The sequence below is a fragment of the Sapajus apella genome, unplaced genomic scaffold (assembly GCF_009761245.1).
Source record: "Sapajus apella isolate SASKATOON/1434 unplaced genomic scaffold, GSC_monkey_1.0 scaffold48, whole genome shotgun sequence".
In the NCBI taxonomy this organism is placed as follows: domain Eukaryota; kingdom Metazoa; phylum Chordata; class Mammalia; order Primates; family Cebidae; genus Sapajus; species Sapajus apella.
The window spans coordinates 1,583,863-1,596,259 of record NW_022436988.1 but is presented as its reverse complement, the minus strand read 5'-3'; the positions used below and the strand labels follow the sequence as shown (position 1 = coordinate 1,596,259).

Here is a 12,397-nt window from a genome sequence, read left to right as displayed (position 1 = left end):
AATGCTTCTTCTCTGGAGGCCACTCCAGTGCTGGGGGCTCCAAGCAGTGCCATAGCTCTGAAGGGACCCCAGAGAGAGGGTGGGAAGGGGTTAAAAAAACCAGCGGAGGCCTGAAGTTTCACAGACAGGGTCGTTTGTCACAGCAGAGAAGCGCCTCATGGTTCCCACCCACACTCATCGACAGTGCCTGCGGTGGGAGAGGCGCAAGCACCCGCAGGAGGAAGGATGAGGTCCCCCCCTCCGATGAAAACGGCAGCACCGGGAGCCGGGCAGTAGCCCAGGCTGAGGGAGGCTGGGGGCTGGAGCTCAGGGTGCCCCCAGGCCACAGCCCCACCCTGAGTGGCCCTGAAAATAGTGCACAGTGCTGGGTGCAGCCCAGCCGGAGGCCCCTCACTGTTGAGCATTCCGGCCACAGGCCACCCAATGGCCCTTCCTTGTGGCTCGGAGCCACGGGCACTTGCAGGAGCTGCCTGCGTGGTGCTTTGTGCTTTGGTTTCAGGGAGCACCCTCCTACCTCGGGGTCCCAGAGTGGGCAGCCGGGCAGGTGTGGACAGTGTGACAAGGGTACCATGGGTGCCTGACAGTGCCACCCAGAGGGGCAGTGATGCTCCTGGTGGAGTGGCAGCAACAGTTACAAACCGACCTCAGTCCAAACCCCAGAAACCCTGTTTTTCCGGTGCTTGGGTCCAGAATGTCCCCATCACCTCCTGGCCCAGGGGTTGCTGCGGCAGGAAGGCGGTCGGCCAGGAGGAAGGCGAGTGGGGAGGCCACAGTCAGGAGAGGAGCCACCAGCAGAGGATGCGAAGCTGGACCCGCCAGGTTCACAGCCCGCCTGGGTAGCTCCCAATCTGGATCTGCTTTGCATTCCACGGCCTCCAAGCACTTTCCTGTTCTTCTCCATAGCCAGGTCACACCTTCCCCGACCTTCCACAGCTCTGGCCAGGCCCACTCAGCTTTCCTCTAAAACCACTAAGGCCCGGGGGGCTGTTACAGAGTCTGGAATCGCAGCCAGAGCCGTGGGCAGGACAGCCCCTCGGGGTCACAGCAGGACAAGGCTGGGGTGTCGCAGCTGCCGGTACACCTGCAGCAGCCTCTGGGCGGTGGCGCAGGAGCTGGCCTCATCCTCCGTGCAGAGCCGGTCACGCAGGGTCTGCACCTCCCGCAGCAGCGTCTGCGGTGGAACAGCCGCAGCTCAGGCCCCACCTGGCCCTGGGGACGTCACTGGTGCCTTTGGGGGACCCTCCACTTCAGGACCATACTTGGGAAGTGGCAGGTGGTCCGAGGAAGAACCTTCAAACATGGGACACGCAGCCTGGCCTAGACACCGGCCCTCAGGTAGGATGAGGGGCAGGAAACAGCCGTGACTGTTCAACTCCGCCCCGGCCCGTGGGAGCCACGCTCATGTGCTGTGAGAACTTCACAGACCCCAGGTGACTGGATGGGGGCCTGGTGAGGGGCACTCCTGGCTACCCAGGTGGAGGGACTGCCCAGGACCCCGGGTGACTGGACGGGGGCCAGGTGATTGGCACTCCCGCTACCCAGGTGGAGGGACTGCCTGGGCCAGGTGCTCACCTCGTGGTTGGCGTGGATCTGGCGGAGATACTGCACACGCAGATCAGGGGCACTGGAGCCCTGGGCGGCCTGCTCTGTCACCATCGTCTGGGGGGACACGGGACATACTGGAGAGGACATGCCCTAGCACCTGCCCCCACTTTCCTTGGAGCAGGGTGACTCTCTCCCTCTGCCCAGCTCTGCCTCCCGGCCTCGCCCCCCAACCGGCACTTTGCTGTTTTCCACCCTGCTGTTCACCTCGACTTCCCGCCCTCCAGAGTGGCAGGGCAGAGCCCCTGGCCTGACAGTTTCTTGGAAATGAATTTGTTTGGTTCTTTCCGCTCCACTGCTGGGATCTTCCCTGTCCCCAAGAGCTACACTCTGTGCAGATCGATACCTGCCCACCTGTCCCCTTCTCTCATCCTGGCCTTTGGGCCACTCAAGAGCACAGAGCAGCCGGGAGCTGCCTCAGTGTCTTGTGCAGAGACCCTGGCCTGGCCATTCACTCATTCCTGCAGCACAGCCCACTGTGCTGGGCTCGGACCCGAATTCCCAGATGGGACCGGGCATGGTGGCTCACACTTGTAATCCCAGTACTTTAGGAGGCCTAGGCAGGCGGATAACTTGAGATCAGGAGTTTGAGACCAGCCTACCAATATGGTGAAACTGCATCTCTACTAAAAATATAAAGAAATTAGCCGGGTGTGGTGGACGGAGCCGGTAATCCCAGCTACTTGGGAGGCTGAGGCAGAAGAATCCCTTGAACCTGGGAGGTGGAGGTCGCAGTGAGCAGAGATATCACCACTGCACTCCAGCCTGGGTGATAGAGTAAGACTCTCTCAAATAAATACACAAGTACATAAAAATAAATTTCCAGACGAGCCTGGGCAGTGAGGCCCTGCAGGCCCTAGAGTAAAGCAACTGGGAAGGGACCCCAACACCCTGAGGGGCAGCACTGGCCCGACAGGTTCCCGAAGTGCTGGCAGCTGCCGTGCGCCGGGCAGGGTCCTGAGAGCACTCCTGTGCGTGGGACGGGCGCCTCACCGTTGGGGGACACTAAGGTCTGTGGCCTGAGCCAAGATCTCTGTCCAGGAGGCAGCAGCAGCAGTGTGTGGGCTCCTCTGGGGTGACTCAGGCACCCCCAGATTCACATGGAAGCCGTAGCGCCAGCACCCAAGAGCCTGGCTGCGCCTGGAAATGGGGTCTCTGCAGATAATCAAGATGAGGTCACTGGGATGGGTCTGACCCCACACACCTGTGTCCTTGTAAGGAGAGAGAGATCTGGACACAAACCCAGGGCTGGAGCTCTGCTCTCGGCAGGGGACAGGATGTTCTTGGGGACCAGATGGCCCAGTGGACAGAGCTTCCTCTGACAGAGCACCCTTCCCCACCAGCCTCCCAGCACTCAGGATGAGACCCCCGAGCCCAGGCAGCCCTATTGTGGTGCTGTGAGATCACTGGGGTCACGGTGCTGTGTGACATGGTCGTCAGGGTCACAGCAGTGTTACAGTGCAGGCTGCAGGGTCCTTGCACCAAATGAGATCTCCGGGTCCTGGTGCTGTGTGAGCTGGTGTGCTCACTGGGGTCGACCATCTGAGCCACCGGCCGGGGCTGGGTAGAGCCACTGCTCACCACAGGGCCTGGTCACCAGGCATCACCACGGCACCCACAGGAGTTGAGCTGGTCTCAGGCTTGGGCAGGGACCACCCCAACAAACTCCGAAAACGGTTTCTAGAGTCACTGCAGACCCACTACGGGCCAAAGCTGCACTACAGTCCTAGTGGGCAGGCCTGACAGCTGCCCTGCCAGGGGTACCAGCATAGACTTTAGCTTGGAACTTGGAGAGCTTCTTTTCAGATTTGGCAGCTGCTGGCACAAGCTGGCTCTAGGCACAGCATGGAAGCAGCTATTCCTGTGCCAGGGAACCCCTGCGGCTGTGCGTGGGGCAGGCTGCAAACTCCACTCTCTTGACAAAGACTTGTAGGCTCCCAACACCTGGCTCCAGGATCCATGCCCAGGCCACAGCCTCTCCACGAAGCCTCTGCCCAGCCAGGGGAAGGGAGGAAACCTCAGGCTCACCCACAGGTCACAAATAGAAACCCACTGGCCTGGCAGCCCTGGCAGTGCTCGGACCTGCAGGTGGCCGGGGGCGGTGGCACACATCGGCCTCCTGAGAGCGTCTGCCCCACGCCTCTCGTTGCCCACAGACCCACCGCGAACACCACACTCAGCCGCAGAGCGGGCGTGTATCTTCCAACGGCTCCCTTGTGGGGGAGCCGCAGACCCGGAAGCCAGCAGCTACAGGGTCCCATCAAGGACCTCAGCCAGCGACCCACAGACCCTAGCCTCCTTCCTGAGAAGCCCACATACCTGCATGCGCCCGATGATGGCATGGTGCGCCCTGCACATGTCGGCCAGAGAGGAGCTTTCCATTTGAATCTCCACGGCCTGGATGGGCCCTGCTGGGCAGATGTCAGTCATGGCCACCTGTAACACACGAGCTGCCTCACCACCTGCCTATGGCACTCCCACCTGCCCTGGGGGCTCAAGGCTACATGGGACCCTCCCCAGCTGGCAGCACATGAGGCTTGGGAGGGTCCCAACTCCTGCCCTGGGCTGTGCTATACCCTGAAGGCAGGCAGAGCTCAGTACCCTGGTCTGGGTTCTTCTACCTGAAGAACCTGCTTGTGTACACACACGTGTCCAGGAAGACCCCGTCCCTCAGACCAAGGAATCCACGCAGGGCCTTGAGCCAGACTGGGGTTCACTCTAGGAGACCACTGCTGTGCTGTGCCTTGTGGGCAACCTACATGGAGATCCTGCCATGCCCTTGGGGGCCCCGACCCACCCCCCACACTGGGCATCACAGATCATGTCTGCAGCAGGGTTAGGGCACTGGTGTGGGCACCAGGAGCTGCTGGGCCTGTCTATGGGATAGCCACCTCTCCCTTCGTAAGTTTGGACTGAGCCAAGCTGGACAACGAAGAATAGCAAGGACAGGCCAAGAGCCAGGAAGCCAGGCTTATTCTCCATACACAGCACATGAAGTGAGATGCCAGCGTCCTCTGTGGCTCTTCCACAGGGCTATCAGCACCGACCCACAGTGCCACCACCAGACCTAGCCTCAGGGCTGAAAGGGCTGTGTAGTGGGTAGCCAAGGTACCTGAGGGCCAAGGCTTAATTCCAAGTGTAGGCACTGGGCCGGGTGTGGTGGCTCAAGCCTGTAATCCTAACACTTTGGGAGGCTGAGGATGGCGGATCACGTGAGGTCAGGAGTTCAAGACCTGGCCAACATGGTGAAACCCCATCTCTACTAAAAATACAAAAATTTGCCGGGCGCGGTGGCTCACGCCTGTAATCCCAGCACTTTGGGAGGCCGAGGCGGGTGGATCACGAGGTCAAGAGATCGAGACCATCCTGGTCAACATGGTGAAACCCCGTCTCTACTAAAACTACAAAAAATTAGCTGGGCATGGTGGCGCGTGCCTGTAATCCCAGCTACTTAGGAGGCTGAGGCAGGAGAATTGCCTGAACCCAGGAGGCGGAGGTTGCGGTGAGCCGAGATCGCGCCATTGCACTCCAGCCTGGGTAACAAGAGCGAAACTCCATCTCAAAAAAAAAAAAAAAAAAAAAAAAAAAAAAAAAAAATACAAAAATTAGCTGGCTGTGGTGGCACGCGCCTCCAGCTACTCAGGAGGCTGAGAAAGGAGAATTGCTTGAAACCAGGGAGGTGGAGGTTGCAGTGAGCTGAGATCCAGCCGGGGACTGAACTCCAGCCTCTGTCTCAAAAAAAGAAAAACAAGCGCAGACTCCGAGCCCCGGGCAGCCTTGTCAGCCCTCAGGGACACACGTGACCTGGCAACCTGGGCTACTCTTCAAGAGCCTCTGCAGGTGGGACGTGAGGATCTGCTGGAGTTGATGTTGACACCACAGTCATGAGTCACTGGAAAGGTGTGCACGACAGGGGCCAGGGACCAGCAGCGCCATTTGCCATTCGGCAGCATCCACGATGGGTCCCGAGCTCTCTGGCAGTGCAGGGGGTTAGCGGGGGATTAGTGTCGGCTGCTCCTGGGGTACAGGTGTCACCCAGCAGCACTGTGGACCCCACTATGACTTCAGTATGTGTAGGGGAAAGGGGCCCCCGTGGGGGACAGGGCTGGACAGGGACAGTCCTTGGGGATCTGAGCTGCAAGGCCCTCCCTGCCTGAGTGGGGTCTGCTTGGTGTGAAGGGAAACGGTCACATCAGAGCCCTCTGGTGGGCTGGGGAAAGGGTGCTGGGCCCCCGCCCAGGGGGAGTGGTCCCCCGGCCAGGGGCCCCACTCTGAGAACCGCTGGGGCCGAGGCTCGTTTCCCTGAACCCCTGCTTGCCTCTCGGACGATGAGGTGAACATCAGCGCCATCAGGGGCCACTCCCTGGACGGAAGATAGTGCTCGGGCCCTCACAACATCCACAGCAGCATTCTCAGCCAGGAGCCACTGCAGGGTGGCACAGCACAGGGGCACACCTGGAGGGGAGGCACCGGGAGAGCTCAGCCCGATCCGACCAGGTGGGGACCTGCATGATGGCCCCAAGGTTGCCCCCAGAGCAATCTCAGCATTCCAGCTGCTCACAGCCCCACCCTGAGCTGACCCCAAGAAAGGAAGGAGCTGCAGCCGCCGCTCAACTTTCTCGCTGAGCAAGTTCTACGACGGTGGTGGCAGTTACGACCCATGGAAGGAGAAAACCTCACTTGGGGGGACCTGCCGATGCTGCTGGGGGCTGATGCTAGGAGCAGGTGGTTCCACCCCGGCACCAGGCAGAAACACCCCATGGGATGGCTGCGGCTGCCCTCTCTGCACAAGCCCAAATCCAGAAACCATCCACACACCCTACTGCAGCACAACGGTGAATCTGCACCTGAGACAGAGGGCCTCACACACACGGGCGAGCAAAGGACAGAGAGAAGGAACCACACACTCCATTCTGTGGAGCTCACACACATGCCTGATGAACGGTGCCAGGTTTTGGGGTGAGCACAACTGATGCCCTTCCCAGGTGCCCAAGGTGTGAAGCTCACAGTGTGGCTCCTTTGTGACTCTTCTGTATTTAGGTTATGCTTCCATATATAGGTTTAAAAAACACAATTTAAAAGAAATACACATGGTGAGAGAGCACCACGTAAGACCAGATCCTAACAGCAGGCAGGACGCAAGCGAAGCTCATTTCCTGAGCAGAGCTCGCTGGGCTGGGGGCCAGGCTGCCCCAGGAGCAGCCAGAAGAGGGAGGAACAGCCCATGTCCACAGGCCTGAGGTGGGCGGGGTGGAGTGGCTCACGCGGGTAATCCCAGCACTTTGAGAGGCCCAGATGGGAAGATCACTTCCTGCTGCAGTGAGCCATGATTGCACCACTGCACTCCAGCCTGGACAACAGAGCAAGTCCCTGTCTCCTAAACAAAAAAAAAAAAGTCCCAAGGACTTGGCTGAGCAAAGCCAATCAGTGCCACTAACCTGAGTGACCGTCCTCCAACGCAGCCCTGAGCAGCTCCGCTGACACCTTGATGGAAGCCACAGATGGGGGCAGGTACTCAGCCCGCAGGGAGGTGGGTCCTGCTGGCTGGCCGCCCGGCTCCCGACAAGATTCCAGAAAAGTGGCCACAGGGTCACTCGGGGGGCCGAGCGGGGAGGGGGCCCGTGTGTGTGGCGGGGCCAGGCCAGGGAAGCGCAGGCATTGCAGCATGTCCACCGTGTACCTGCTCAGGGGCAGGCAGACACCCTCTTGCTCAGGCAGCACGTCGGAGGGGCACTCATCTAAAAAGGGGTCCTCAGAGTCCGAAGGGGCCAGGGCCCCGCCCACCACCTCCCTGAGGCTGTAGAAGAGTGTGCAGGATACGGTAACCGGCAGGTCAAGCCCGCCATCCTCACCAGGGCCCAGGGGTAGCGTCACCTCCCGCCGAGTGCCGGGGCCAAGCCGGTCCACAGGGATGGTATAGGTGATGGCTGAGCAGGCCGAATCCAGGTCGAGGGCACGGGAGCTGGTGAGCACCTGGATGCACAGGGTCCACCCCTGGTCCAGGCTGAAGTCGCTGCGATTCTCTAGCACACAGGTGGCCATCAGTACGTCCTGTGTCTGCAGGCGGCTCCAGGTGGTGCTGGTGGTGCAGGAGATGGGCCTGGGACCCGCACCACTCGACAGCAGTGCACAGCTCACGTTCATGGCCTCGTTGAGGCTTGTCAGGGCCTTGTTCCGCTGGTCAACCGCTTTCTTCAGAAAAGACACTCTGCGAAGAACAGACACGACCCCCAGGAGAGGGGAGACACCACAGCGCCGGGTGCCACATCTTAACTCAGGACGGGTAAGCACTGAATGTGGTGGGGGTGGAGCCACGCCAGAGTGACCCCGCCCCAGGAGCCTGGCTCTCCTGGTCCCACCCACACCAAGCCTCTCTGGAAGTGACCTCCAGCCATCTGACCAGACCCCTCCTCTTGTGCCACAGGAGGAAAGGGGACAGAAGATGGAGCTGGAGCTAGTGCTGGGGGGTGCCTAGGCTAACTGCCAGGTTCCAGAAGCTCACCACCCACATCTGGGCCACGCAGGGGCCAGGTGGAATGTTGCCCCACCCTCAGCTCCCCCAGATGTTCCTAGAGGGCCTCTTTTCTCCCTCGAAGCCTTCACAGCGATAGGCAGAGGGGTGGCAGGCACTACAGAAACAGCCCTAAACCACAGGGACCTAGAGTGGCAGGCCCTCACTCTTATGCCCCCAGTGGTCATGTGAGGGGTGCAGGGATGCTGCGCACTCCATGTTCTCTCTGAACATCCCAAGGCCGGTGCTGCGGGAGGAAAAGCACGCTGGTCCTATGCTGAGAACAGGACGGGTGAGGACTCGGCAGGGGATGTCTCCCGTGCCCCACTAGGGAGAAAGTGTGGGGTGCTGGGGGGCGGTCCCGGCTCATCTTCCAGAGGCAGGCAGCTGGGCAGCCTGTCATCAAGCAGTGTGATGCCTGAGGCTCTCAAGACATTTTAAGAGGACAAATAATGGCAGGGCATGGTGGCTCAAGCCTGTAATCCCAGCACTTTGAGAGGCCAAGGCAGGTGAATCACTTGAACCCAGGAGTTCGAGACCAGCTTGGGCAATGTGGTGAAACCCCATTTCTACTAAAAATACAAAAATTACCCAGGCGTGGTGGCAGGCGCCTGCAATCCCAACTACTTGGGAGGCTGAGGCAAGAGAATTGCTTGAAGCCGGGAGGAGGATGTTACACTGAATGGTGATCGCGCCACCGCACTGCGGCCTGAGTGATAAAATGAGACTCCCTCTCAAAAGAAGAGGCCAAGAAATGGCCTGGCCTGGCCCATTGGCACCCGAGGACTCCCAGACCCAGGACAACTCCGTACAGGGACACGACCTCCAGAGGATGCTGCACCAGCCTCTGCCCGGCTGCTCACCTCTCAGAGATGTTGCCTATTCCAGACAGCAGCTCCTTAATCTTCCGGCCTGCACTCTCCGCGGTCATCCTGGCTGAGCCAGGCATCTCTGATTCCAGGTCCAGGGTGCAGGTCAGCAGGCGGCCTTTGGCAGACAGGGCCAGAAGCTCAGTGCCACCTGGTGACGGATACACATGGAGCCTGGTCAGCAGGCTGGGGGGGCAAACAGCGTGACACTCGGTGGTTTCCCTGGGCTCCAGGACAGAAGTTGGCAGAAGGCCAAAGCCAGCGTACAGTGAGGAAGAGAAAGTCTCGAGACAGACACAGGCGCTGTCCACACCCCAGGCTTTGGTCGGTGGCCCCAAGCCTCCCCATCTCTGACCCCGTCTGCAGCCGCCTCTTCCGCAGTGGAAAGAGTCTGGCTTTTCCCTTCGAAGCCCTTCTCTCGTACTGTGCATTTTCCATGGCAAAATTTCTTAGCATGCTCACAACGTGAGTACACTCAGGAAAAAATGCACTGGCGGGGTATGGAGTGGCTCTATTCCTTTCACCCCAGCATTGGGCACACACAGGTGAAACCCTCTCTGGCTTTTTCTGTGGAAAACCCAAAACTAGAGCTCTATGATGCTATCTGTCTTCGATTCAGAGCAGACTCACAGGCAGGCCACACTGTGACACAAGCAGGCGTGTGCAGCCTGTGGAAGAAGCGCAAGTCCGGAACAGACCGCCCTCAGCTGCTCGCCACACAGGACCTGCTGAGGAGGCGCTTGTGGCGGACCCCAAGATTCAGTTTCCTCTGAGTCCACAGTCAGCTGGCAGCGCACTCAGCCCCCACCAGGCAGAGGGACATACCCTAGATCCCCCAAAGGCAGAGCAACACGCAGAACCACCACCAGCCCCTGCCTGACCCAGAGACAAGAAGGGAGTTAACCACTAGACTGTGCCAGCACCTGTCAGCCTTGCAAAAGAACAAGCCCAGGAGAGGAAGACGGCCTGATGGCAGAAGACAGCCAAAAAGGAGGCTGCACCCAGGATTCCCCTCTTTCATTTCAGACAGCCGCTTGGCTCATACCTTCCTGCATCCTGGGAGACACCGACAGTGAGACGGCGCTGCAGATGTTCAGGCTGGCAGGGCACAGCATGGGGGGCAGGCCTCCTGGGCCTTCATCAGGCTGCTCAGCACTCAGCGGGGTGCTTCCCCGAGACAGATCCACCACAAAGAGGTCAGAAGGGGTGCTGTAGTACACGAGGCCACCCCCGCCACAGGCGGCGCAGAGCACAGGGCCTGGGAGGTGGTACTCCCGCAGCTCAGGCACCAGCTTCCCGGACTCATCCCAGCTGGCCTTGATGGCCAGCATCCGGCCCTGGTGACCAAGGGCCACCAGGCAGTCAGAGTGCACATCCTCGTCGGGCAGCAAATTCTCTGCAGCTTCTGCAGCCGGTGGCTCTGTCTTCAGGGCCCCTATGAAGATGACAGGCTCCTCCAAGTGATGGAGGATCTTGACAAGGCCATTTGGGTCACCAGGGGCTGAGCTGGAGGTGACCAGGGCCTTCAGGATCACACAGCAGAGCTGGCCATCAGGGAGACCACAAAGGACCACAGGTGACTGCAGGAGGGTGGCATCGGCTCCAAAGAGAAGACCAAAGAGGGCGTCCTCCAGCGAGAAGCCCCCGGAGCCCCCGAGGTCGTGTGGGACCCTGGAGCCTGATGGTGACACACAGCACAGCACTGGGAGGAAGTGGGGGGCTGCAGGCTTTCCTGGGACCCCGGCTGGGGGGGTGTAGGTGGACAGCTCCACCTCACCGATCTGGCCTCCTGGCCGGGCGTCCTCCCCTGGAGAGGGCCGCTCAAACAGCTGCATCTTCCACCGGGCAGGGCCCTGCACCAGGGTGACCAGCACACTGTCCAGGACGGTGAATGCGCACAGCGCAGCATCGGGAAGGACGCAGGCATCGGGGTCCACAGGGATCACAGGGCATGGCTGGTCACTGTCCTCGCTGTCCCCGTCATCCTGGCTTGTAGACCTTCGAGAACAAGGAACACACTAGTCAGGCCTGGGCAGGGTGGGATTCCCAGGCTCTCTTCACAACAACCTGGCATGGATCAGGCTGTCTCATGGGTCCCCTCAGTGACCCTCAAGGCTGCTCAGCCGTCCATCTGCCACGTGGCCTCCCACCTTCCCCAGGGACTCCGCTGGTACACGGAGGACACGAAGTACCCAGAAAGCACCCAGGCATCCAACGGAATGAAGTACAGGAAGCAGCAACGCATCCAAAACCAGCCTGAACGGGCACCCCGCAGCACAGAACGTCCGGCCTGGGCCCAGGCGGCCCCTCGACAGCATGGGCTGCGGTCAGCAGCTGCAGGCTCCGCGCTGAGCACCGGCCGCGCGGCCCCGCGCTCTCCTCCTTCCCACCCAGACGGTCTCCACTGATCAGGGACTCGCGGTCATGTTGCTTTTGCCTTCTCCTCCCTCCGATGAAGACCCAGCCTCGGGGGCGTGTCTCCCCAGACGGCGCCCGGCCGCCAGGGCGCAGAGGGCAGGGTCTCCCGCCCCACCGTGGGCGAACCCTCTGAACCCCGCTAACCAAGGGCTGAGAGACACTTCCAGAAAGAGTGCCGGGGGCGGGGGCTCCAGGCGTGGGCAGCGATGGCGGCCGGGGCTTCAGCGCGGCAGCCCGGGTCCCCGAGCGCGACGAGCTGGGGGCGCGGCGGGCACGCGCGGGGGCCGCGGGCCCGCGCTCACCTGCTCCTGCCCGGGCGGTCCGGCGACAGGCAGTAAAGGCCCCTCCGCGCGCACAGCGCGTACAGCAGCCTGCGCGGCGCCAGCAGCTCCAGGTGCCGCACCTGGTCGGGGAAGCGGAACGCCGCCTGCGGACCGGGGCGCGCGTCAGGCCGACGGGACGCGCGGGCCCGCGGTCTTCATTGCCACGGAACCGCCGCCCCCGCCCGGCCCCTCCCGTCCCCGCGGGCCGGCGCTCACGGTCAGCAGCCCGCCCTCCTGGTCGTACACGTAGACGAGCTCCCTCCCGGTGGACAGGAAGACCTCCGCCTCGTGGCACAGCACGCGGGGCTTGCTCGCCGCCAGGCCCCCGAGAGGGCAGCGAAAGCCCGCCATGTAGCGGACCCGCGGCGCGGCGCCGGCCATCGTGCGCGCGGGCCGGTCAGGCTGAGGAGCCCGGGCGGCACGGCGGCGGCTCCGCCTCGGAGCGCTTTACGGCAGCCCGCTGTGCGGCGCGACCTCTGCCGTAAAGTGGTCCGCGGGGCCGGGGGCGGGCCGCAGTGGCTGCGCCGCGGGGTCCCGCCGGCGCGGGAAGCGGGGGGTCCTTCCCAGAGGCTGCGGCACCGTGCGTCGGGGTCGATCCGGCGGGCCGGTGGACGCCCTCGGTGGCTCCATGGCCCCGGCTGCTGCACGGGTTCCCCAGGGTGGGGAAACGGGGC

At 61.8% G+C, this 12,397-nt stretch overlaps 1 protein-coding gene and 1 long non-coding RNA gene across 7 annotated transcripts; one reads left to right on the top strand and one right to left on the bottom strand.

Moving 5' to 3' along the window:
• Positions 1 to 111: 111 nt before the first annotated feature.
• On the bottom strand, positions 112 to 12,189 carry FAAP100 (FA core complex associated protein 100). Of its 6 annotated transcripts, none has more exons than XM_032241354.1 (9): positions 11,940 to 12,172; positions 11,703 to 11,827; positions 10,028 to 10,980; positions 8,977 to 9,133; positions 7,041 to 7,810; positions 5,921 to 6,057; positions 3,922 to 4,038; positions 1,573 to 1,659; positions 112 to 1,171 (listed from the first exon to the last, which is right to left on the bottom strand). In XM_032241354.1, the coding sequence occupies exons 1-9, from the start codon at positions 12,102 to 12,104 to the stop codon at positions 1,040 to 1,042; spliced, it is 2,643 nt and encodes an 880-aa protein (XP_032097245.1). In that variant the 5' UTR covers positions 12,105 to 12,172; the 3' UTR covers positions 112 to 1,039. The 6 variants fall into 6 exon arrangements, with proteins under 6 accessions (XP_032097245.1, XP_032097250.1, XP_032097251.1 ...); XM_032241359.1 differs by having other exon boundaries at positions 121 to 1,171; positions 11,968 to 12,022; XM_032241357.1 differs by lacking the exon at positions 5,921 to 6,057 and having other exon boundaries at positions 955 to 1,171; positions 7,041 to 7,282; positions 7,455 to 7,810.
• LOC116525515 lies at positions 1,290 to 1,897 on the top strand. Its single transcript, XR_004257705.1, has 2 exons — positions 1,290 to 1,518; positions 1,565 to 1,897. It is a non-coding gene; the product is annotated as an uncharacterized LOC116525515 (long non-coding RNA).
• Positions 12,190 to 12,397: the final 208 nt, after the last annotated feature.

What these genes read in the sequence shown, in the direction of transcription:
- FAAP100 (XM_032241354.1), bottom strand. Translation starts at nt 12,104, where the DNA reads ATGGCCGGCGCCGCGCCGCGGGTCCGCTACATGGCGGGCTTTCGCTGC. An exon ending in GACCGCCCGGGCAGGAGCAG is followed by an intron (nt 10,981 to 11,702) that starts GTGAGCGCGGGC and finishes TTGTTCTCGAAG; the next exon opens with GTCTACAAGCCAGGATGACG. An exon ending in CCATCATCGGGCGCATGCAG is followed by an intron (nt 1,660 to 3,921) that starts GTATGTGGGCTT and finishes GTGTCCCCCCAG; the next exon opens with ACGATGGTGACAGAGCAGGC.